At 36.2% G+C, this 26,239-nt stretch overlaps 1 protein-coding gene across 1 annotated transcript; it reads left to right on the top strand.

The window, feature by feature from the left end:
* Positions 1-157: 157 nt before the first annotated feature.
* On the top strand, positions 158-26,239 carry LOC148308933 (protein disulfide-isomerase A5). The gene is made up of 12 exons (XM_088260872.1): positions 158-292; positions 804-1,048; positions 2,889-3,096; positions 3,941-4,069; positions 5,602-5,702; positions 7,965-8,125; positions 9,015-9,145; positions 10,067-10,225; positions 12,722-12,866; positions 13,923-14,125; positions 15,279-15,462; positions 16,954-26,239. Exons 1-12 carry the CDS (start codon positions 266-268, stop codon positions 17,217-17,219), a joined length of 1,959 nt encoding a protein of 652 aa, XP_088116998.1. The 5' UTR covers positions 158-265; the 3' UTR covers positions 17,220-26,239.

The following is a 26,239-nucleotide window of genomic DNA, read 5'->3' as shown; positions in this document are numbered from 1 at the left end:
TGTTAACAAAATCCAAGCACTTTTTTTCAAATTCATTATCAAATTTTACATCAAAGATTAGGTACCCCGTTCCGCCCCGGGTTCCCCTACCATGTACAGTATATAGTCTTTGGTTGTGCTGTTTACTATCAATTCTTTTGTCTCTGCCCCGGTAAAAAGTGGTCGTGAAATAGATTTTAGCCGGTCGTGCTTTCGCGTACTCGTCTGTGTTTTTGTGATTTTCGCCAAAAGTTATAGCTGGTATCCAACCTCAGTGTGATTTAAAATGAATCTCATTAATTCTGTTTTATTTGTAAGTATTATTTCACTTAGACTTTTCACGTGATGCACGCTCACCGCTTCCCACATCTTTCGCTATGTCCTCATTTATTACATCAACTAGCGGCTCCATGACATAAAAAACTTATTTGAATCATCAGTCTACTCAATTTTAAGCAATTCGTTGCTATATTTCTTCTCTGCTTCGAGAAATATGTAGACAATAATAGTTTGTCTTTTAATCAGCCATTTTTTTAAATCAATGTAATAACAGTAAGGCATTTTGCAATGTTTATGTATAATTGATAGCTTATTTGCTACATTTTTCTATCGAAATATTATTATTGATAATCTAGATTGAGCAAGTACATTCGTAAATTACGATTACAAACTTTTAACAAGTTTATCTAAGCCCGCCTTTTTTACAAATTATTTTTTTATAAGATTTATGAAGTTTCTTTTTTTATTATGTAATATGCAGTTCCACCAAGAAATGTCTGTTTGCTATGTTTGAATTGCGCTAATGTTTTATGTTTTAATTTCAGTTTTCTTTGATTCTGTTTTGCATTTCGTCCGACAATGCATTTCAAACTGGGAAAAGCAAATCTGCGGTCATCGACGACATCACCGATTTAAAAGTGTTTAAAAAGCTCTTACGATCCAAAAAAAACATACTTGTTTGTTTTGTCACCCAACAAAACCCTAAAACAGCTAGCACCGTGAAAGTGTTCAAGGATGCGGCAGACATCATAAAAGGGCACGGGACAATGGTTTTAGTCGACTGTGCAGGGTAAGCTCCACTCGCAATATCACTTATCCCGCGTACTTCGACCCGGATCGTAGTTTTATATTTCTTTCGACCAAGAAAGCTCGCATGCTGAGATAGTGCATGAATCAACCAAAAACAATTACTATCAACTATCTTACAATTTCCAAAACAGCATCACTTTTCAGCGCTGAGGAAAATCGCTTCATTTCATGCAACAAAGTACTGCGAAACATCAAAATTTCAACTTTTTGAGTGTGTCCAATCACTTGTTCACAAATCTAGATTTTCTCCAATTATAGGAGTTTTCTCATAGGAGAATCTCAACATAGATGAGAAGAATATGGAAATAAAAAGGATTTTTTCTGACGTTTCTTACGTATGTGATTATAATCCAGGATTCGTACATCACATACAAATATAAGAGTTTCTGCTCAATAAAAAAGCTTCTCCGTCTCACCAACAGATATCACTAGTGAAAATTATATTGATTTTTGTACAATGTTTTAAAATTTATTCATAAACATCCAAGAATTTGAGTAGTGTGGTTGTCAATCATGGGTAGAATTGGTGAATGTAATATCTTAAACCAGCTTATGATGGTCGTAAGCCCCGTAAATGCCCAGTCTTCCATATTCTTCTTCATGTATGTTGAGATGTCAAAAAATTTCCATGTAATTACAGTCAGGGTCTAGCCTCCCACCACTTGTTGAACATTGCGCATATCACTCTCTCTTATGGTAGATCTGGCTCCGAGTACAGTAGAGTCTGACTCTTCTGTTGTGAAACACTTAACCGGTTAACTGCTGGCAGGTACATGTATAGCGGTACCCAGCACGCCATGAATTTTACGACAAAAATTAAAGCTTCTAAACATATTGTTATTAAAAGTGTATTAACGTTTATTTATAAAACTTGCCAAATAAATGAAGAGCGCACCAGTCGTTCAGTCATTTATCCATAATCATAAAATTAACTCTTCATGGTGCAGTGTTGTCACAAAATTTGTCATAGAAAATATAAAAAATAAATTATTGTCAAATATCAAAAGTAATTGTTTATCTTAGTTTAATATTAAAAGTATACACACACACTTCGATTTAAAAAAATTAAAAATCATTAGAATCGACACTAAAATCACTGTCATCAGATTCGGCAGTGACGGCAACTCGGGGATTATTGGACAACCCTGAGCGCCATTAGTTGTTTCAACGACAAATCTCTCTTTAATTTACGTTTAAAGTGGTAAAAACAAATTCTGTTTCAATTCTAAGTATGCAAAGATATTCTCAATAGATGTCACTATGCGTTCAATATATTTGTACATTTTAAATAATTGATTTTCTTAACTAAAAGCCCATTTAAAATGGCGCGTCTTCAGACGTAATTTTTGTATGAGCTGCGCTCCGTTCACAGAAAATTATGACGCTCTTGGCAGTTAACCAGTTAAAAGTGTTTTTCACATACTGTTGGTAGAGATCGTAAGACCCTTATTAGCGTTCTATTTGCTTACTTTTGCTAGAATGCGAGAGACACCAAAATACATTGTACAGATGGGAATCGGGTGCTGTGGTTACTTGTGATTAGTATACTGAGGGTCGGGGAGCAGACTGACAGAGTATAATTAGTGTAGGAGTTGAAAAACCGCTCGCAAACAATGTGTTAACCTGACCACTGCTGACAACTAAAATTTTGGTTTCCCATTATTCAAACAGAAGTCGATGAATGATAAGTGACGTTTTAAGCAAAAATGATTACACTATCCCTTCCCAAGAATATCGGATATCACCAAAGTATACATTTCTATTGTGCTTTTTAAATAGAAAAGATTATGGCAATGTCAAAATCTTTCTTTGTTTTTTAGCAATGGGAAGAAAATGTGCCGCAAACTAAAAGTGGGAGAAGAAGAGTCCGTCTACCTGAAGCATTATAAGGACGGTGAATTTCACAAAGACTATGACAGGAAGAACACAACTTCTTCGCTTGTTAACTTCATGAGAGATCCATCGGGAGGACTCCCATGGGATGAAGATCCTACGGCTGCTGACGTTGTTCACTTGCCAGATCCTGAGGTATACTTTTTCATAAAAATATCATAATTCTTTTTGATAAAATCACCAATACACAAACGTTTCCCAATGTTTGTGTGGGTGCGACGTGCTTTGCCATGCGCACACAGCTTGATACTGTTTCCGCCAATCTCCTTTTAGTAGCGCGCAGGTCGTCCTCTGCAGCAGTCTTGTCGCTACACCAGCTGTGGTGGCGACTTACGATGTATTTTTTTATCGCTTTCAGATACCAGAGCTAACATTACAAAATTGTTACAATTCAACTTCAACTATGGTCAATAAAAGCATCATTTAGATATATCGCTCACTCCTTTCAAGAACGTCATAAATCAAAAAACTTGATTTTTCAGGACAACGTTTTTAGATTTTAAAAATAAAACACAATGTATTAAAAATAAATATCAAGCCACGTATTGAACATTTTTTACTGTGCAACAGATCTTTTTAAGTAAAACCTGAAGGTTTTTTCTCCATTTGAAAAATATTTAGTATATTTAAAAATTCAACAATACCTTTTCTTCAAAATGCAAAAACAACATTTTCTGCCCTATAGCGGGTAAATATTAAGTTAAAAATATGACTCTTTTGCAACTGAAAATTGACGATTTTTGATTTATGACGTTCTTGAAAGGAGTAGCGATATGTATTCACATTTTTCCCAGTTTTTAAACCACATTTTCATATGGTGTACAAAATACATAACACCGGTGCACGCGGTAGTTTTTAGCACCGTAAGGGGAAGGTAAACAACAATGTTCCGTTGTTACTATTATTGTGTAATTATTAGATATAGATATTTTTCTTGCAGATTTGTTTTATCATTAACAAGCTTTTCTTGATATTTCAGTCTCTAACTCGCTTCCTGAAAAAGGGTCCCGTACTGAACCGTCCCTCTATAATAATGTTTTTCGCCCCCTGGTGTGGCCACTGCAAGACGCTGAAACCGGAGTATGCGCATGCCGCAACTGATCTAAAGGTGATAATACTCAAGTCATGTAATGTAGTCAAATACACAACACTCACCTATTATAATATTACCAATATATTTGTCACAACAACTGTCTGAAGGTATAAAAACATTAATTGTCTCACAGTGCTATGTCAATAGATTCTTCCTTTATTATAAATTTCCCAGTAAATGAAGGTACCTACATTCCCCAATACCTATTAAACACTCGGCCTTATCCTTAACTATTGTTTTCTCCCGTAATTATTACTTAAGTACCTAGAATTGTGTAGCTATATGAGAACCCTCAGTCCATTTAATTAATCTTCACAGTAGTTTGAAAATGCCATTACGAGGCGAAACAATTGTCACAAATTTTATATGTTTTTAATAATAAAATGCAATTTAGTAGACTCTAAAAATCAGTTTTTTCATTAATTGATTCGGCAGTCACCTGTGGTAAAATTTATCCATTTTTAATCAATGTTTTACTCGGTAAATACCACTATTTCTTAAAATCTACTGTTACAAGTGTTTCAATCATTTTCAAACACCATATGTATACGGTGTTTGAAAATGATGCGGAATGCATCGAAACACATGTCACAGTAGGCTTTAAGAAATAGTGGTATTTACTAAGTAAAACATTAATTAATAATCTAAAAATCAGTGTTTGATTTTCATATTTAATATGTAAATTAAAATGGAGTTCCACTAATTAAATGTCATATCTATAAATAAATTATCTAAAGGTATTTTATCACACACATTGTTAGAACAAAACACACAAGTCACCATTAATGCGCTTTATGAAAACGTACATAGAACCACAAGAAAACAAAATACAGAAACACATCAAACAAAACCTAACACATACCTCTTTTGGTCAAAAGAACTTATTATCATGCAATAGAGTTGTACAACCAGCTTCCACTATCCGTAAAGTCATTAAATAACAAAACTTAGTACTAAAGAGCTATTCATAAATGTATAATGGAGATGGGTTATCTAGAATGATCGCATCATCCAACCATGTCTTATTTTCGTATTTAAAAAAAATCAATCTTTTGCAAACAACATTGTTTTTGGGTTTTTAATCAAATGTTAGATTTTACCTTTATTTTACCTTTATTTCATTTAGCACATGATCGCTAGCTTTTTACTTTTTTACTTTGTCATCTTTCTTATGTTTAAGTTTTAATTAAAAAAATAAATAAAAAATTGCTCACTGAGAGTCAAGTATTTTTTTTTTGTATTCAAATTAAGTTTTTTGTATTTTGTATTAACTAATTATACGTAGAAACCTATACCCTTATACCCTGTACTATGACTATTTATTTTGTATACCCACACACAGGCCATGCCTTTGCGGGATCTTTTTTTGTATTCATTTTTATTTTTTATAAATATTTTTTGTTTTTGAATTTATGTAATGCAAAAGAATTTTATATAAACAAAAAAAAAAAAAAAAAAAACCTATAAAAAAATAGTATTTTGCAAACGGCATTCTTTTCTGCTTCTACTGAAGTCTAGCGATGACTTAAAACTGTTTTATATTTTAGGGAGACGCATTTTTGGCAGCTGTGGATGTCTCAAGACCTGAGAACTCTGGACTAATACAACAGTACAATATCTCTGTGTTTCCTTCCTTGCTTTTCTATGAGTAAGTTTGATTTCATCCAGTGATTGTGCGACAATGTCTATTTCGTTATTAAAATATCCATTGTGTAAAGGTGGAGACTGACCGGAGCATTGTGTCGTAACATAACGTCGTAACATCGCTCGCGGCGAGCATCTCGCTTGAATGCTCGCATCGTAATGTGTTACGTTACGATGAAATGCTCCGGTCAGTCTCCACCTTTATGTTTTATCATACGTTATATTGTCATTGTACTCACCAAACTAAAAGCATCACCATATCCAAGAATCCGGTAAGATGCTTCTTAAAAACTTTTTCTTCTAACTCTTATCTGCTAACTCTTATCTACAGTGCAAAGGGCACTGCATCGTATTGAGGCTGTGTTGTCTTGATCAATACTTACTTGAAGGCAGGGTGATCACTCCTGCGCTTCAAGGTAAAATTAAATAAAATTAGAGTGTAAGATCACTATTATTTATTTTCACCCCCCCCCCCTGCGAATCGAACCCAAGACCTCCAGCATGGTAGGTAAACATGCTAACTATTACAGGCGGACAAACTAGTTGTGGATAGCAGAACCATTGAACAAGTGATGGAATTTAAGTATCTTGTAGTTGACGAATGTAGCATTGATAATCTCTATGGTGAGACTCATGTCATCTCAACATAGACGAGGAAGAATATGGAAGTCTGAGCATTTACAGGGCTTACGACCGTCATAGGCTTGGTTAAGTGATCCTCACACACTTGTAACATTTACCAATTCTACCCACGATTGACTACCACATTACTCAAATTCTTGAAAAAATAACTACTATTTGGAGATAATCCAGATATGTGAATAAGTATTTGGACACACTCAAAATGTGTAAAACTTAAGTTAATATTTTGTTATATGTACATAGTTTAAAACTAGTGTTTGAAAATGTTGCGGTGACAGTCTTAACCTTGTCAAACTTTTTTTAATGCGTACATATTCCAATATGCGTATATTGACTGTGATTGTATTGCGTTAATTTTTGTGACACACATATCGCTCACTCCTTTCAAGAACGTCATAAATCAAAAATCGTCAATTTTCAGTTGTGCATGTTTTAGGAATGCCCAGAAAATGTACTATATCCCAGTAAAAGCGGCATATTTTTAACATAATATTTACCCGCTACAGGGCAGAAAGTGTTGTTTTTGCATTTTGAAGAAAAGGTACTGTTTAATTATTTTTTTAAATATATTAAATGTTTTTCAAATTGTGAAATAACCTTCAGGTTTTACCTAAAAAGATGTGTTGCATAGTAAAAAGTTCAATAAGTGGCTTGATAGTTATTTTTAATAAATTGTGTTATATTTTTAAACTTTAAAAACGTTCTCCTGAAATATCAAGTTTTTTGATTTATGACGTTCTTGAAAGGAGTGAGCAATATGCAATTCCATATAAATTAAAAGATCGTTAATTCAAAAGTGACGTGACCGGAATATGAAACAATATTTAAATTACCAGATTTTTTTCATATATAAACTGGTGCACGGCGATATTTTCAAACAAAATAACAAACAGTAAAATAAATCAGATTTGTTGATCAATTCTTAATATAAAAAAAAAACTATAATTAAAATATAACACATTAGCACACTTCGGATGGGAAGGGTATTTCTACCCTTTTGGTCGATTGATGCTTAAGAACGGGAAGGGTATTTTTTTACCTTCTGCAACAGCTCATTTCAAATGCGGAAAAGAAGGAATTATACTTTTATGCTTTTATATGAATTTTATATACTTATCTCTTTGTTAAGGTCTTAACCACATAATTATCAAATCCCGTTGCCAGCGGTTCGCAGGCGTAAAAAATACCCAACCGAAATGTTTTAACTCAATTTCAACATAAGACTTCAGTTTTGCACCAACATTTCTTGGAAGAACTGCATTTTATATAATAAAATAACAAATATATAGTTTTTTTTAACTTTTTATTTTATTAGACCAGTGACCGGGGAAATATCAATACAGAACATAAATTTTGGTATTTTGTTTTGAGCTGGAGAAAATATATTTTATCGAACTTATGAATTGACAAATTTTGTATGAAAATTCGTCTAGAGGAATCAAAATTTGACTAACTGGAAAATTATAATAATGCTGTTTGAATTAATGAGCTTTTATTGTACTTTTTTTGCTAAGAGGTTTACCAACGGACAGTCGATATGTTGAAGCGTTGAGCGTATTTGTCTTGCTGCTTAGTTCCAAATATTATGAATTGGCAGCGATTACTATTCCCGATTTATTTTCAGGAACGGGAAGATGAAATACACGTACGAGGGGGAGAACAGCCGCGCGGCGTTGGTGGAGTTCATGAGGGATCCGCAACCTTTCCACAAAACTTCCATAAAGTCACACATCCCCAAAGAAAAGGATTGGGCTCTCACTATAAGCGATGTCATTCATTTAACAAGTGAGTCCTTTAACCTGCATTGCCTTTTAAAAAATTATTTCTTTGAAAACTGGCAAACTTTTTTTCTTATTTTCAGATGTGTCTTTATTACAAATTAGATTAATTTTTTATAAAAAACAAATCACACGGATCGTGTATCCAACTCTTGCCAGCAGTGCACGCAATATACTGACGCGTTTGTACGTTGATGTGCGCGATAACAGATCCATGTAGTGGGCACCATGCGCTAGACGCATGATACACGGATCCGTGTAGTAGGCATGCCAAGTGTTAATACGACAACACCTAAAATTTAAAAAATCTTTTGACACATTGTTATTGGGCGGTTTTTCATCCACCCCGACCCTAATTCTTCTTCTAACCCTTATCCACTCCCAATGGTGCATAGGGCACTGCATCGTATAGAAGCAGTGTTATCTTGATTGTTGAATACACGAAGGAAAGGTGATCAGCCTTCCGCTTCAGGTACCAGTCCAAGGTCATATTAAATAAATATTAGACTGAAAAATTGGTAATATTTATTTTAACCCTCTTGGGAATCAAACCCAAGACCTCCAGCATGGTAGCCTAGCGCGCTAACCACGACACTATGGAGGTGGACAGTATACTAATCAGGGTCTTATACTAATCACAAGTAACGGCAAACGTAACTCCGATCTGTAAAATTGTTTTTTGGCGTCTCCCGCTCTCTACCAGCAGTATGTAGAAGACATTTTTAAGCGTTTCCCGCAAACAGTGTCTTAATATCATATTTGAAATAAAATAAATGTTTGTTGGCGTCTCCCGCTCTCTACCAAAAGTATTATGTAGAAAACACTTTTAGCGTTTCCCGCAAACAATGTCTTAATATCATATTTCAAATAAAACAAATGTTTTTTTTCTCCCTCAGGTGATACATTTGACCCAATGTTGAGAGAGGAAAGGTCAGCATTAGTTGTGTTCCACGCCCCTTGGTGCGGCCACTGCAAGCGCATCAAGCCAGAATATGAACGAGCCGCTTCTTTACTCAAGGACAGGGGAGTAAGTATTGTCTATGACTTTCAAAGGTTTTTAAAAAAATATATACTTGGCCGTCACCCAGTGAAAGGATGTTTCTGCCAGTGTCATGTATTATTTTCAGTTACAAAATCATTGTTGGCCAGTGCAATTAACATTCATGTTTAACATATTCTGCCAAAACTTGTTAAGTTAGGAATAAAATGGAATAGAAAAATCAATACTATTGCTAAACTGGCTATGCCGATCCACAGTTCACTTTCTAAAATCTCTAAAAAAAAACCTTTAATCGGTAGAAGATTCAATATTTTACCGATTTCCGCCATTGGCTTAAAAGCTTAATTTTTTAATATGGCGCGGTTTGAAGTGGACTCATCATCATCTTCTAAAGGCAGCGCCTTGTTGTGTCAGCCACTTGTCTCTGTCAGTCGCCATCCTCTTGAGCTGCGAATAGGAGGAGACGTCCATGAGCCGCTTCAAATCCTGGAAGTATGAAGTTCTTGGGCGGCCTCTTGTTCGTTTTCCCAAGATTCTTCCTTCGAAGATGTTGCTAAGAAAGGTGCTATGTCTAATTGAGTGCCCTATTAGCTTGGCCTTCCTCTTCAAAATATGATTTATAAGCTCTCTTCTTTCTTTTACGTCCTGCAACACCTTTTCGTTGGACTTCCTTACGACCCATGATGTTTTGGTCATCTTCCTCCAAACCCACATCTCAAATGCTTCAAGCCGGTCTTTTTCGTACTTTTGGATGAAGTGGACTACACATATATATTATATCTTGGAAACCGTTTCTAAGATAAACAATCAATAACAGTTTTATTTTTAAATTATTTGTATGTCAGATTGAGATTATTATATTCATCGCAAAATAATATTTTTTTAAAGATTTTATCATTTTTTTTTAGTGAAATCATTTCAGCATTTAACACTCTTAGTTAATTTTAGATAAATGGTATGCTGGGAGCTGTTGACGCTACAAAGGAGCCGGAATTAGCGTCTACATTCGGAGTCAAAGGGTACCCTACTCTCAAGTATTTTTCATTTGGAGAATACAAATTTGACATTAGCCTCAGGGAGGAGATGAAAATTGTCGAGTTTATGAAGGTAAGCAAAGGACATTGTACTTTATTCAACTTTCTTCATTTAGTTTGAGTAAATTTAGAATCCTTTCTTGTGCTTATGAGCTTCTTATGAGTCACATTTTCCGTTGTCATGACAATATTGTTTTAACCGCGCATATTTTTTTTGTTCAAAAATTATCAGTCTGTGCATGTTGAAATATTGACTGTGCCAATAACTAGACTTTGGCTAGTAAAATAAAATAATAATAATAAATTTAGATGATTTATATAGCGCCATTTTTGTAAAATACTACAAGGGCGCCTTGAAATAGTCAAAGTAAAATGCGTAAATACATCAACTTTCTTTTTAATTAACAGTCACTGTGATAATTTATATCCATTAATAATTTAATTTTTACTTGATAAATACCACAATATCTTCAAATCTATTGTGACACATATTTTAATCAGCATCCTTATAATAATAATGTGTTTAATAATGACGCTGAATGCATCGATTGTGGCAGTGGATTTTAAGAATGAAATAAAAGCAAACAATCTCCATCGCAGTGAATTATAAGGAGAGTGTTTAATCTTCATCTCTTCAACATTCACGCATCTCCTTATAAATACCCACCGATTATTCCAACCCCTTACCTGACCTTGCACAAGTATTTGAAATACTCAATCATCCCACCTTTTCATTCTCACTCATTCGATTCACATGCCCAAATCAATCACTCAATCAACCACTCAATCAACCACTCAATCATCCCACCTTTTCATTCTCACTCATTCGATTCACATGCCCAAATCAATCACTCAATCAACCACTCAATCAACCACTCAATCATCCCACCTTTTCATTCTCACTCATTCGATTCACATGCCCAAATCAATCACTCAATCAACCACTCAATCAACCACTCAATCATCCCACCTTTTCATTCTCACTCATTCGATTCACATGCCCAAATCAATCACTCAATCAACCACTCAATCAACCACTCAATCATCCCACCTTTTCATTCTCACTCATTCGATTCACATGCCCAAATCAATCACTCAATCAACCACTCAATCAACCACTCAATCATCCCACCTTTTCATTCTCACTCATTCGATTCACATGCCCAAATCAATCACTCAATCAACCACTCAATCAACCACTCAATCATCCCACCTTTTCATTCTCACTCATTCGATTCACATGCTCAACACACCTTTCTTAATTTTATCGATAATGCCGCACTGAGAGATCGCATTGCGACTGCATTGAGTCTACTTTCATCCTTCTTTCGCCAACTCCATGCTACACTTCCATACATTAGGGTTGGAATCAGGACACCAGGGGAATATTAACGTCAACTGAATCACTACTATTAAAAGTATTACGGTATCAAACATCCCATGTTTTATTCAAAATATTAATTTTAATTCTATGTTTTTTTTTTTAAGATTTCAATAAATCATTTTACTAATAATTAACGCAGTGTAATATCCTATATAAACCTAAGATTTGAAGAACACTTGACCACCATCCAAGCCATTGGAAGTAATTATCGATCCCAAGCCATATTTCCTCTAATCATGTAAATTTATCTACCCGCTAAAAACAATATTAGACAAAGGACGAAATTAAAGGTATGTTCTAAAATTGGTTGTAAACAAGGTTTCTCTAAGCTCTATAATGTCACTTACATTTGGCACTGTCTAAGCTTGACTAACTGTAAAAAGTAATAATTTGTCACTCTAATTTGACTATTGTGGGCTCAATTCCCGCCAGTTTTAAAAGAAAATGTTTTTCTTTTGTTTCTTAAATTGATCTGGATATTGTGTTATATATTTTGTCCATCCTTCTTTTCGCACCATTTCCTTCCTACTTTTTCAAATTTCACAATTTTTAGTACCAAATTACATTAAATAATATACTTTATATGATTTAGAGGGTAACTTTTTTTTTAAAATTGTTCATCATTGGCCAGAACAGAACGTCAACATGAACTGAATCTTATTACGATGTTAAATTGTTATCGTTTTATTTAAAATATTTACAAGTTAACTGCAAACTACGAGATATATTATTTTGAGAAATAAAAAGACTTTGTTTTTTGACCCACTCACATTTTTATTAACAACCAACTAGTTTCGGCAACAACCTGTTGCCCTCTTCAGGGTTTAATTTATGACTAAAAATTAATAATAATAAAAACCCTTATCCGCACCCCAATGGTGCATAGGGCACTGCTTCATATGAACACAGTGTTATCTTGATCGTTTACACACGAAGGAAAGGTGATCAGCCCTCCGCTTCAGGTACCAGTCCAGGGTAATATTGAATAAATATTACAGTGAAAAAATCACTTATATTTATTTGACCCCCCTGGGAATCGAACCCGGGACCTCCAGAACGGTAGCCGAGCGTGCTGACCATTACACTACAGAGGCGGACAAAAATTAGTCTGATTAAATTAAAATTATCTTGTGTAATGTATTTATTAAATGTTATTTTAAGGCCATGTCTTTTTTTTAACTTCAGGATCCCAAAGAGCCGGTCCCGCCACCTCCGCCGGAACCAATGTGGCCAGAAAACGACCAGAGTAACATTGTGCATCTGCAGAGCAGCAACTTCCGAGCGACTCTCAAGAAGAAAAAACATGCCTTGGTTATGTTTTACGCTCCCTGTGAGTACTTTAACAAAACAAAAAAATAATCGCAAACGCTTTCACTTAATAACTCTCATCTCATTATAAGACTGTCAGTATAGATTTGGTAACATTGCAATGTAGCGTATATCCGACGTACGTTGCAATGTCACCAGTTAAATACCAACAGTTCTCCATTTGATTCTCAATAGGAAAGAGTGAGTATCTACTTTCAACGAAAAAATTCATTCAATGATGATTTCATTCCAAAATCGACAGTGTTTATTACATATGACATTTTGAACCCCCACATGCTTACAGTTTTGTACGGAGATTTTTTTTTTATGGTTAAAATACTTTTCACATATTTTCATGTGATTGTTTTAATACCGCTTTACTTCCGCGAGGATGTAATGAAGATATTTTGAAAGTTTCAAACATTTCCTATGCTTAATATAGCAATGCATCAAGTACAAACAAACAGACGGGACATTTTACTGGACGGGGGTGTTAAAATCAAACACTGATGAGTCTGCTAAATTGTATTTTATTTTATCATTTATTGATTCGGCAGTCACTTTGTGGTAAAATCTATCCATGTTTTACAAAGTAAATACCACTACCAGTACAGTTCAAAAAGGCAAAATGTAAAGGAAGTTAATGACCAAATAAAGAGTTGTGTATTTTATTGTTCGCCTCGGTAGTGTAATGGTCAGCACGCTCGGCTACCGTTCTGGAGGTCCCGGGTTTGATTACCAGGGGTGGGTCAAATAAATATAAGTGTTTTTTTCACTAAAATATATATTCAATATTACCCTGGACTGGTACCTGAAGCGGAGGACTGATCATCATTCCTTCATGTGTAAACGATCAATATAACACTGTGTTTATATGACGCAGTGCCCTATGCACCATTGGGGTGCGGATAAGGGTTTAAAGAAAAGTATTTTATTGTTAAAAACACATAAAAATAAAATTTGTGTCAATTGTTTCGTTTTGTAATGGCATTTTCAAACTAATGCAATATGTTCAGTCACTGTTGGTTGGTTTCACTGTAATAATATTGACTTGTTTAAAAACACAAATGTTTTCCAGGGTGTGGGCACTGTAAGCGAGCTAAGCCAGAATTTTTGAAGCTTGCCAGTGCCATGAAAGAGGACTCCAGAACTGTTATTGGAGCGGTGGACTGTACTGAAAATCACGGCTTGTGCCAAGAAAATGGTATCAAGGGTTACCCGACAATCAAGTACTTCAGTTATTATGACAAGTTAAAAAAAGATTACAACGGAAACAGAATGGTAAGTAATTCTTTACCTTTTTAGGAAGATAAGTTATATTTTGATGATTTTACAAGTAAAAATAATGAAAAGAAAATGGCAGCCTTCAAAAAGGAACTGGCAGTGCGCTTAGGACTCACAGGGTCCGGATTTAACAGTATGAAGGCTGTCTGCAGATCAGATTTATAATCGGTGAAGACCAAAACCGCCTTTACAATGCCTGCATTGCTCCTGTTCTCTTATACGACTGTGAAACATGGCACGTTACAAGGGCCCAGAGCAGCCGTGTACTGAGCTTTGAGAATAGGTGTCTGCGGAGAATTTTAGACGTGCTGTGGTTTGACTTTGTGAGGAATGAAGAGATAAGGCGTAGGACGCAGCAAATCTTAGTCACAACTGTCGTCAAGAAAAGGCGATTCAGTTGGCTTGGCCATGTACTCCGCATGCCTCCTGAGAGCCGCCATCAAGCTTGCCTCTTTTACAAGGCATCAGGTTCGTGCCACCCAGGACGGCTACTGCTGACAATTCGTCGGCAGTTTTTGACAGAACTTCAGGGCGCGGATCTGTCTTGGGAGGATGCAAGAGAGCTGGCAGCCAACAGAAAAGCCTGGAGATAGTTTGTGGACTCCATATCCTCAACCTAGGGAGCGGATATGGTTTGATAATAGTAATAATTAATAATTACAAGTATAAATTTATTTTAACCATTATTGCTGAAAATCAATATATATTCACTCTGTTACCAAAAGCACAGCCCGTCAATATGCTGACGATAACGCCATAGTATTTTGGACATCGAACTGGGAGTTGCATCACAGCGTATGCATTTCTTATGTTCCGATTCGTCAATAATATTCTCAAATAAACAAATTTGACTGATTTTTAGTGAAAGATAGAAACACATTTTTTATAACTACTTATTTTTCGGCTTTACAATTTCGCCCTCAATCTATTTCAAATATTTTATAAATTATACACATTGTTGTACATGTTTAACTCTTTAAGTAGTCAGCATTTTAAACTGAAGTTATTTAGGGGGTGCAGGGCTTAAATATAAAAGCACGATCTCTTGTATGAGTACTGCCGTATATTTCAGCGCTGGGCAAGGTTGGCGCTTACTCTACACATACGCCATCATTCCTGAAACTAAACCTAATTCAAAATGCTTTTGCAGGTGGCTGACATGGTGGAATTTTTGAGCAATCCAACTTCAGGCGGCCCTACCACTTCGAGCTCTGTTATAGAACCGGAACCGGTTCTGTCGCAATATGAGATTAACGTCATGACCCTAAATGACAGTTCCTTCGAAAAGGAAATATCTGCACCCGGCTTGACGCTTGTCATGTTCTACGCCCCGTGTAAATATATTGCTAATTATTTATTAAATATGTTGGAACTAACGATAAATTGTCCGCCTCCGTAGTGTAATGGTCAGCACGCTGAGCTACCGTACTGGAGGTGCTGGTTTCGATTCCCAGGGGGGTCAAATAAATACAAGTGATTTTTTCAATATAACCCTGGACTGGTACCTAAAGCGGAGGGCTGATCACCTTTTTTTCATGTGTTAACGATCAAGATAACACTGCGTTTATATGACGCAGTGCCCTTTGCACCATCGGGTGCAGAGAAGGGTTTATAAAAAATAAAAAAAACAAGAAATATGTTCATAAATGCCTTTGTCTTTGTCGAGACTTGTATAAATACATGTTGGATGCTTTGGTTTTATTTAACAGAATTTTGTCTTTTATAGCATATAGATGGAGGAAAAGATACGTATTTATACGATCACGAATTCATTCAGTTTTGCAGTTATTATAAAGGGTCCGCCAAATAACTTTTTTTTTTTGAAAATGCTATAAGTGCTATCGAGTGTAGCTTCGGCTGTGTGGCACGTAGCGCCGTCCTGTTGAAACCAAATGTTGCCAATATCCTCCTCTTCAATTTTTGTGAACAAAAATCCGTTCAACATGGCCCGATAACGATCGCCATTGACTGTAACGGCCACTCCTTGCTCATTTTCAAAGAAAAATGGCCCAATTATGCCTCTGGACCAAAATCCGCACCAAACAGTGACTCGTTTTGGGTGTACCGGCTTTTCAATGTATGCGTGCGGGTTTTCTGTGCCCCAAATACGACAATTTTGCTTGTTTACATACCCGCCAAGATCAAAATGAGCTTCATCCGAAAAGATGATTTTTTTGGCAAAATCGGCATCTTCTGTAAGTCGATCGCAGGCCCACTCAGCGAAGCGAAAACGCATTGGATGGTCAGTTGGCTTCAACTCCTGAACCAATTGGACTTTGTATGGCGTCATACCAAGGTCTTTATGCAAAATTCGTCTCAATGATGTCTCCGAAATGTTCAATTGTTGAGAACGACGGTGAATTGATGTTGATGGCGCTTCACGCACACTTTCTGCCACAACATCGATATTCTCGGGTGTACGCACTGTTTTTGGCTTTTCACGCTTTGGTTTATCGATGAGGATGCCAGTTTCTTTCACTTTTTTCACAAGATAACGAACATACGGAGCTGACGGTGCTTCTCTTCTTCCAAAAACCGTACGCAATTTTCGCACACATTCTGCAACATTACCATGATTTTCAAAGTAATGTCGCAATATTTCCCAGCGTTGTTCAAGCGTATACACAACCATATTCGCTCAGCGGAAGGATAAAACTAATTATCTGTCAAATCAGACATGAGCTAAGTGTTACCATTCACGAAATAAGCACTAGTTGAAAAAAAAAACTTTAGATGGCGGACCCTATAGTATTAAACAGAGTTATTTTTTATTTGTATTTCTATCTGTTTCCGTTAGTGTTATCTATATGTTGTTTCTTTTTCAGGGTGTACCTATTGCACTAAGGTGAAACCGGCCTTCGAGGCGGCCGCCCGACAGGTTGAGAAGCAAAAGTTGCAGGCGAAACTTCGCATCATCGACTGCACCGTCAACCCCGTAACTGCTGCCGCACACAAGATCAAGTCCTATCCGTCGTTCAAATTATTCAGTGGGGGCAAGGAAGGCGAAGAATTTACCGGGGACAGAAGCGAAGAGGGTTTTCTGGCTTTTGTTAAGAATAATATCGATAAAAATGAAAAAATTGAACTGTAAATTTAACATTTTGATTCAGGAATTTTTAGGTGTGCTCGTCAGTTTGTCCTATTGATCAGAGGGTTCGATTTTTGCTCTGTGCGATCAGATTCTTTTTGAACAATATTGGTGCCATGTGAGACACTAATGTTGAATATGTAATTTGTGTCAATGTACATATGTTGTACATATATTTCAAATTACAATTTTTAGATCACTTTAAAATAATTATGCTCAAATAATTTATTTATGATTTAATGAACTTTGTTCATGTTACATGGGATATCAATTCTAAATTAATGATAAAAAATTCAACTTATTCATTTTTCGTTAAACCTCTGGCTGTCGTGCTGGACACCTCTCAAAGGGTTTAACTCATTTATTTTATGTCACCCTAAACTGGTGTCTGAAGCGCAGGTCTGATCACCATGAGGATTTCTCGAGACAACACACCTCCGTTGGGGAGATCTCCCTCTCCTCATCCCTCCAATCTTGCGAGGTGACACAAATATGCTAATCCAACTAGGCACACGGCCGTGAGTCTATCAGTTAGTTTAATCTACAATAATTAAGACAATCCACTAAGCCGAGGCAATAATGACCTCGTGTAAACAGGCCTTGGATAGTGAAATCTCCCCGAGACAATTTTACAAGACAATCCAAGTTTTGGCGATTTCCCCTGAACGCTCAGTATTGGATCGCTTAGTCCAGGGGTCGGCAACCTCCTGAACCATAAGAGACAAATGTGAGTAGCAAAACGGTTTGGAAATTTTTGTGGAGCCAATTTTTTAATTACAATACACAATTTAAATTAATTTATTGAATGCTCTAAGGAAATTACAAGAATTTTTAAGGTAACAGATTTTTAATCTGAGATACTTTTTGGGTAGACTTAAACATCTACTACTACTACCATCACTCCGTTTCCCCGCAGGGGTAGTTAGAAAGGATGGAACGCCATACTTTTTTGTCCTGACATACACTCCTTGCCTCCTTCACATCCATACATCTAGTCATACATGCCCTTCGATTATGCAGACTTTTGACACCGCCAGATTTTAGGTTCTGATTGATCCGATCGTGCCAAGTCCCATAGATGTATAAATCAGCACAAATTATATTTTAATAACGCCTTTTTCTATTAAAATCAAACATTTTTTTAACTGTCTTACTCAAAAAATATTTAAGGGCACCTTTTAACATTCAACGATTTATGTATTTTACTATGCATTTTAAAATTATTATGTGAGGAAGACACAATAAACCAAAGTACGCATTTAAAATTTCTTATTTCTTTTATGCATAACTTTTTTTTTTAATAATAAAAATTGTAAAAATTTCATTTTAAATTTGACAAAGAACACAAATTGCTTAAAGAGCCACAAGTTGCCGACCCCTGGCCTAGTTATGGCCGGTTGTAAACGCACAACCTGGATTATATTAGAATGTCTTAGTGAGCTGGCACCACAATTATTTTAGTATAAATGTATGCTATAATGTTTATTCCCAACTATCAGCGAAATTGTTTAATATTTTCACTGAATGTGAAAAATTAAACAAGATATGGCTTTTATTTTAATCACATACCCACACAGGTTTACATGTGCCAATTATAAATATCTTCCTTAATGTATTTTTGATTCTTTAAATGACTGATGAAAACTAAAATACTAATTGTCTGAATTATGGTCATTATAATTTTATTGATATATTAATTCTTATTTACAAACCAAATATGTATGTATATTACTTGTCATATTACATTTTTTATAGATCACTATAATTTTTTTTCTTTGGTTGTGTATTATTGATTTCTATAAAGTTTTGTTTGTTGATTGTTTTAATAGGTGTACGTTCTGCTAAGTAAATTTTGGGACTGTCAAATAAGATTTAAAATATCAAACCTTTCCGCAGCATTCACGTGATATCACTCTAAAGAGACAGGCGTAATGAGAGTACTGTCTAATATAACAACTACTGTAGGTGCTGGTAACCTTGTTTTGATTTCCTTTTTAGATATGCTGCTTTCAACATAGTACACCACCACATTCTTGTATAACGCTTGAAGAAAACTTATATTTTTATTATTATAAAAATTAGAAACATTCTTCTTCTTCTAACCCTTATCCGCACCCAATGGTGCATAGCGCACTGCATCATATAAACGCAGTGTTATCTTGATCATTAACACATGGAGGAAAGGTGATCAGCCCTCCGCTTCAGGTACCAGTTCAGGGTAATATTAAATAAATATTAGAGTGAGAGATCACTTGTATTTATTTGACACCCACCTCCCCTGGGAATCGAACCCGGGACCTCCAGAATGGTAGCCGAGCGTGCTGACTATTACGGAGGCGGACAAAATACACCACCATATTCTGGTATAACGCTCTAAGAAAACTCATATTTAGAAACATTAAGAAAAAAATTACTTTGGCGATTCAAATGACTAATACCAAAACTTATTTGACAGAACATATTTTTATATCTTTTTTTGCATATTTTTTATAGTCACTTTCTTTTTATAGTTGTTATTACTGCTCTAACAGTTTTGGTATGTCACCCTTTAGTTGTGGGAGACAAACAGCTTCTTTTATTTGCGTTGGTAGATGTAATAAATTTCTTCTTTCAGTTTATTTGTTTGTAGTTTATAGTTGGTGATAGTTTTGTTGTTGCTATAAGTCATTTGTGCGGAACAGCATTACAACCTACCATTATACAAAAAATGTAAATTTATTTGAAAGCAAAAGCTAAGTTGGAAATTCGAGGAATATAATAAAATCCTTTTACTGTACCAATGTAAAGTATTTTTGATTACTTGATTAAGACTGCTTTAAAATCCTTTTTCTTTAGCACTAGGCTTACCATAATTATGAAGCTGTAAACTGGGACAGGTAGGAAAAAAAACGAATACATTGGAACTTATAACGAGCATAATTCGTTACAACATCCTACTCGTTAAGCAAAATACTAGTTAATTGAAACATTTTTTCAACAAAAAAAATTTATTTATTTATAATGTATTTAAAATTATTTTTAGTAAGGAGTGTAACAACTTTGAATACATTTTAAAAAATTTTAAAACTAAATAAAAAAAATTATTTGTGACAAACAATAAATTCTTCTTAACTAAAACACTGTCTAAAGACATTCGTTTTTGCCGACGCTTTAAAATTTGGTGTAAATGTGTCGCAGCGTAATCATTAAATACATATTTTATAGCTTCTGCAGATCTCTCTATTTCTTCCCATTTTAGTACATGATGTAGTCCAATCCATGTAAATATTTCGGCGCTGCCGAAACTGTGTTCCCATAATTCTATGTCAGAAATGCACCGTCTGAGTAGATAAAAAGACAGTGCTCGCACAAACCGAGACAAGATCTAAACTTTCGCCATTCTCGCCTATTTTCGGAAGTCCTCTTCAGCTCCTCATACGTCGAGCAGCCCATGTCTTCGTATAAGTCGCTTAGGTATTGGCGGCGTGGGCGTCCTCTGGCGTTTATTCCCTCCATCGTCCCCTCTATTATTTGGTGCAGGAATCCCTCTTGTCTTAGCACGTGGCCGATCCATTCGGCTCGTCTTTTGGAGATAGTCGCGAGTAGGTGCTTCCTTTCCTTTATCAATTGTAGTACCTCGTCGTTGGAAATGTGGTCTCTCCAGGATATCCCGAGCATTCTTCTATAGATCCACATCTCCAACGCATTCAGCCATACAGTAGCATACTCCATACATACTGTAACCGACACGGGTTACGGGTTATGACACATAAAAAAAACTACCGCTGGCTTTCACACGGAATCTGCCGAACATGCCACCGTTGTAAGGGTGAGGACGGCCCCGCCGTACCGAGTTTTAAGCTGGATACGAACGGAGGTGACTGGATAGGCGAGCCGGGAAGAACAAAGCACTGAACCGACAAGTCAACCTCAGTAGCCCTGAGAAGGGCTTTCCGAAACTGGCCCGTGAATTGGTGCAGAGAGGCAAAGTGGTCCAGGCTGGCGGCGCGGCGAGGTCTTCAGGGAGTGGGAGCGGAGAAATGAAACGCAGGTTTCAACAGTCACACCAGAACTAACTTTATGACGGCAAAGTGCGCCCTATTTATACCCGACCGTGATCGCGTGTCGCCCGACAGTGGGAACGCACGACCAATCAGCGGCCGGGGGGAAAGAGACAGCCATTTCGCTGTCTCCCTCTAAATGGCACCAGACGGGCTACATTTATATACCGTACCGGTGCCTCTACAATAATACATACCATAATACATAATAACCAATAATACACACTTTTTCCATATTCAATAATACAATTTCTACTTATACGTAATCCTACTTTCTTCTTCTTCTTCTTTCCATGTTCGCTCCCTAGGTGGAGCATTTGAGAGGCCGGAGGAGGGAGAGCGCCTCGTAGAGTCCATGCCGTGCCCAAAGTCAAAGAAGAATTATTATATTACAAATGAAAATTTCATGAAATGAAAAACTATCTATCTATCAAAAAACAAATGAAAAACAAAAACGAAAATCGGAGGAGGGAGAGCGCCTCGTAGAGTCCATGCCGTGCCCAAAGTCTAAGAAGAATTATTATATTTCAAATGAAAATTTCATGAAATGAAAAACTATCTATCAAAAATCAAATAAAAAACGAAAACCGGAGGAGGGAGAGCGCCTCGTAGAGTCCATGCCGTGCCCAAAGTCTAAGAAGAATTATTATATTTCAAATGAAAATTTCATGAAATGAAAAACTATCTATCAAAAATCAAATGAAAAATGAAAACCGGAGGAGGGAGAGCGCCTCGTAGAGTCCATGCCGCGCCCAAAGTCTAAGAAGAATTATTATATTTCAAATGAAAATTTCATGAAATGAATAACTATCTATCAAAAATCAAATAAAAAACGAAAACCAGAGGAGGGAGAGCGCCTTGTAGAGTCCATGCCGTGCCCAAAGTCTAAGAAGAATTATTATATTTCAAATGAAAATTTCATGAAATGAAAAACTATCTATCTATCAAAAATCAAATGAAAAACGAAAACCGGAGGAGGGAGAGCGCCTCGTAGAGTCCATGCCGTGCCCAAAGTCTAAGAAGAATTATTATATTTCAAATGAAAATTTCATGAAATGAAAAACTATCTATCTATCAAAAATCAAATGAAAAACTATCTTGATGATGAAATGGACGCAGATGAGCACTCTACAGTCCGGTAGAAAATAATATATTAAGCCATATCCGCTCCCTAGGTGAAGCATATGGAGTCCACAAACTGTCTCCAGGCTTTTCTGTCGGCTGTCAGCTCCCTTGCATCCTCCCAAGTCAGATCCGCGTCCCAAAGTTCTGACAAGAACTGCTGACAAATTGTCAGCAGTGGTCGTCCTGGGCGGCACGAACCTGATGCCTTGTAAAAGAAGCAAGCTTGATGGCGGCTCTCAGGAGGCATGCGGAGTACATGGACAAGCCAACTGAATAGCCTTTTCTTGACGACAGTTGTGACCAAGATTTGCTGCGTCCTACGCCTTATCTCTTGGTTTTTGCAACATTTATTGTAAGCCCCATGTGCGTAGAGTACCTATTTACCCTGTCGACTATTAATTTAAGACCCTCGACGGAGTCATCTATTATAACGCATCATCTGTGTAATCCAGGTCGCAGAGTTTCCGGGAGGGGGAAATGGTTATACCTCGGTCTGATGGTAATGACTTTCGAAGAATGAAATCCATGAGGATGATGAAGAGAAACGGTGCGAGGACGCAGCCTTGTCTGACTCCGGTAGAGACCCCAAACCAATCCATGACAACATCGTCAACTCTCATATGGCATTCACTATTGAGGTGAAGGGACTTAATTAGCTCCACTAATTTCGCAGGCACCCCATAAGCTTCCAGTAATTTCCAGAGTGCGGGCCTGTGCGGACTATCAAACGCTTTCTCATAGTCTACAAAACACATCACCAGAGAACTGTTAAATTCCTGGCTCTGTTGTAGAATGTATACAAAATAATAGACGAGAAATATACAAAGGTGATTATTTCCAATTGTATCTACACGCTTGTGAAACATCCAGACTCCAGACTCGTCGGAATCCTCGGGGCTAGAAGAGACACGAGGGGTTGATGCTCTCAGGTGGCATTATAAGGACATGTCCCAACCAAGTCCACCTTCTCTTCTTCAGGACTTCCAGCAGCACGGGGTGTGCAATCTGGTCGTAACACTCCCCGTGTGCAGCTGGTCTGCACCCGAAGTCTCCGGGACGGGTCACGCGCCTACTCTTCTTATTACGGCGATCTTCGTGGCCCGTCAGGTGTAAACCCCCCTGGGAGTATTGACCTCTACTACGCGTACTTGTCTATCAGCAGCTGGGTTGGCCCAGGTCACTATATCGCGCGGCCAACAATTCCTCGGCAGGTTGGGGTCAACGATCACGACCAGGTCATCCTTCTGGATCTAAGGCGCGGGATCGCGCCATTTCTTGCATTGAGCCAACGTTGGAAGGTACTCCCACAGCCAGCGGCGCCAGAACATATCTGCGGATCTCTGTGCGATCCGCCACTGTTTGCAAAGGCAGGCTCCTTCGTCGTCTTCGTTATAATATAAATAAAACAGGCCATTCAAGATAACTCAATTATTGTTCATTAATAGAAATATACTACCAAATGGCATAAGGTTAAAAAATTATCTCACGGATATGCAGAGAGAAAATTTAAAAAAATTATGGGATGATATCTATTCATAGAATTCAAGAACCTAGCCATCAAAATAATTATAGGGTGTGTATACATCCCACCTGATTCGGATCACCAGAAATATAAAGACTTCAATTTTGAACTTCCTTTACCCTTCTTTTTTGTTTCCGATATTCCGCAAATGTCCACCATTATGATGATTCAGTTCTCCAATTCTTTCCTGCTTTTTCTTGTTCCATGACATTATATTCCAGCACGCCAATCTTGTTCCATTCCGTTTCTGAAATCGTTTTATCCTTTTCCTTGCATTGGTCAGTTTTGCTGCTTTTTTTACCCTTGGTAGGCTGCTAACCTCATCCAGGAACCCTCCTCCTTTTGCATCTGGGCTTGGGACCGGCATTGGCGGAGTTCGAATCTTTTATACGTAGGAATGAAACCCACCGTTGCCGAGGGATAGCTATAATATTTTATTTTGTATGTGATTATATTAACACCTAAAGCGCGATGGCCTCAAACAAAACGCGCCCAGCGGTGGTGGGTCTGATCTGACCCAGTACAGAAATCGCCTTTTAGGCGTTTTTCGTCGGGTTTTTATATTTTATATATTATTCAAAATAGCCTACATAGCAAAAGGATAATGTGTCATAAGTTTTGTATGAGAATTTTCAAGTTTTTGATAGTTTTGAAATTAAATTATCCAAGCGCATTATTTTACATCCAAACGCGACAGCGCGCTGCGGCTCACTACCACAGACTAACTAATTTATATACTCGCTACTACCGCGGAGCATGTCACACGCGCATGTAGCATGGTTGGCAATAAAGCAGTGATTGTAAACATTTTTATTTTTACTGAATTCAAATAATTTGTGTTTTTAATTTGATAACTATATTTTAAGTCAACATCATAACAGATAGAATTATTAACAAAATGCAACTAAGTAATTATCTTCAAATATAAAACGTGGCAGTTAGCTCCAAAAACCACAAAATGATTCTAGGATTTTGAGTTAATGTTTCAAGATAAATTTTTGTCCATAATGCAATTAAAATTCATTTTAAATACAGTGAAAATATTTAAATTTTCATTGAAAAATATATACGGAATTGCCCAAAATGGTGTAAATATTCATTTAAAGTTCGCCATTTCTTATATAAACATTTTGCGGGTTTTAGAAATTATGAATACAATTTTGTACGAAACCAAATAAAACTAATTATTATAAAAATTTTATATACAAGTTCGTTAGACATAATAGGTATGATATTTAATTTTATTATTGACCAATAAATTATTACCAAAAAATAAGAGGACAATCGGTACTTTTCTTGTTGAAATCGATGTTTTTATCACTTACTGACATTTCTTATAAAACCACGTTTTCCGTTGCACTTTCAAATTCTGAATCTAAGGTTTTTGAATTCTAAATCACTGTCATCTGCACTATTCTCTCACTTTTCTTTCACTTTTAGAACTGTCCAAAAGTCGTTCAATCTCGTCATGAGATAATTATTTTTTTCCTGCCATTGTTGTAAAGTGTCGAAAAGATTTAAAAAAAATAAAACTATAAATCGTTCAAATATAAAACAGTTTATTGTGAAGGTCTGTGTTTTGTAATATTAATATTTTTTAAATGTAGATTTACCTTATAGTCTATATATATGATATTTAATCCGTCATACAAGTAAACAAATAAATCAGTTAAAAACAAATATAAAAAAAAACCATAAACGGAAACAATCGCCAAAGATTGACAATGTATGCTTTTGTTTTTGGGATTTCAAAATCACGGCAGACGGCACACTAACACATTGATAGCGAACAACTGACCTTACTCAATATGATTTTTGATATTTTATTTGTTCTTTTTTTTTAAATAACTCATTTGAATCTGGTCCAATAATTTTCGTTTGTATCTCAATTTGTAGGTAATTTTTTGAAGAACGATTACACTCAAGGAAAACGACGTAAACAAATTACCTATTACGTAATCAATAATTTTCCGCGATGGTGGGTCTGACCAGACCCACCATCGCAGAGGAGGTGTTAATATCTTAATGTAGACCATAACAATGTCACTCAAACATCTAAAAAGTTTTCCTCGCAACGCATTCTGGTTTCAAAATGTTTCATTTTCTTTAACAATTGACGATATTCAATCTTACAAAGTTTTTCTTCATAAATTTTTCAGATCAGACTATATTTATTGGATGTGGCTACAATATTACGCTTTTGTGATAAAGCGTAGAATTTATTTTAATTTTATTGTATTTCAAAATAACGTAAGTAACATACATTCCTGTGTTAATGTTGTAATGTAAAATAAATAATTTCCAATAAAGTAACATTTATATATGTATTTAAAAAA

Source organism: Brachycentrus maculatus, unplaced genomic scaffold (genome assembly GCF_059751285.1).
Source record: "Brachycentrus maculatus isolate JH-2025_06_01 unplaced genomic scaffold, ASM5975128v1 h1tg000144l, whole genome shotgun sequence".
Lineage (NCBI taxonomy): Eukaryota > Metazoa > Arthropoda > Insecta > Trichoptera > Brachycentridae > Brachycentrus > Brachycentrus maculatus.
Note: the sequence above shows the minus strand (reverse complement) of the source record. Positions and strands in the feature narration are given on the sequence as shown.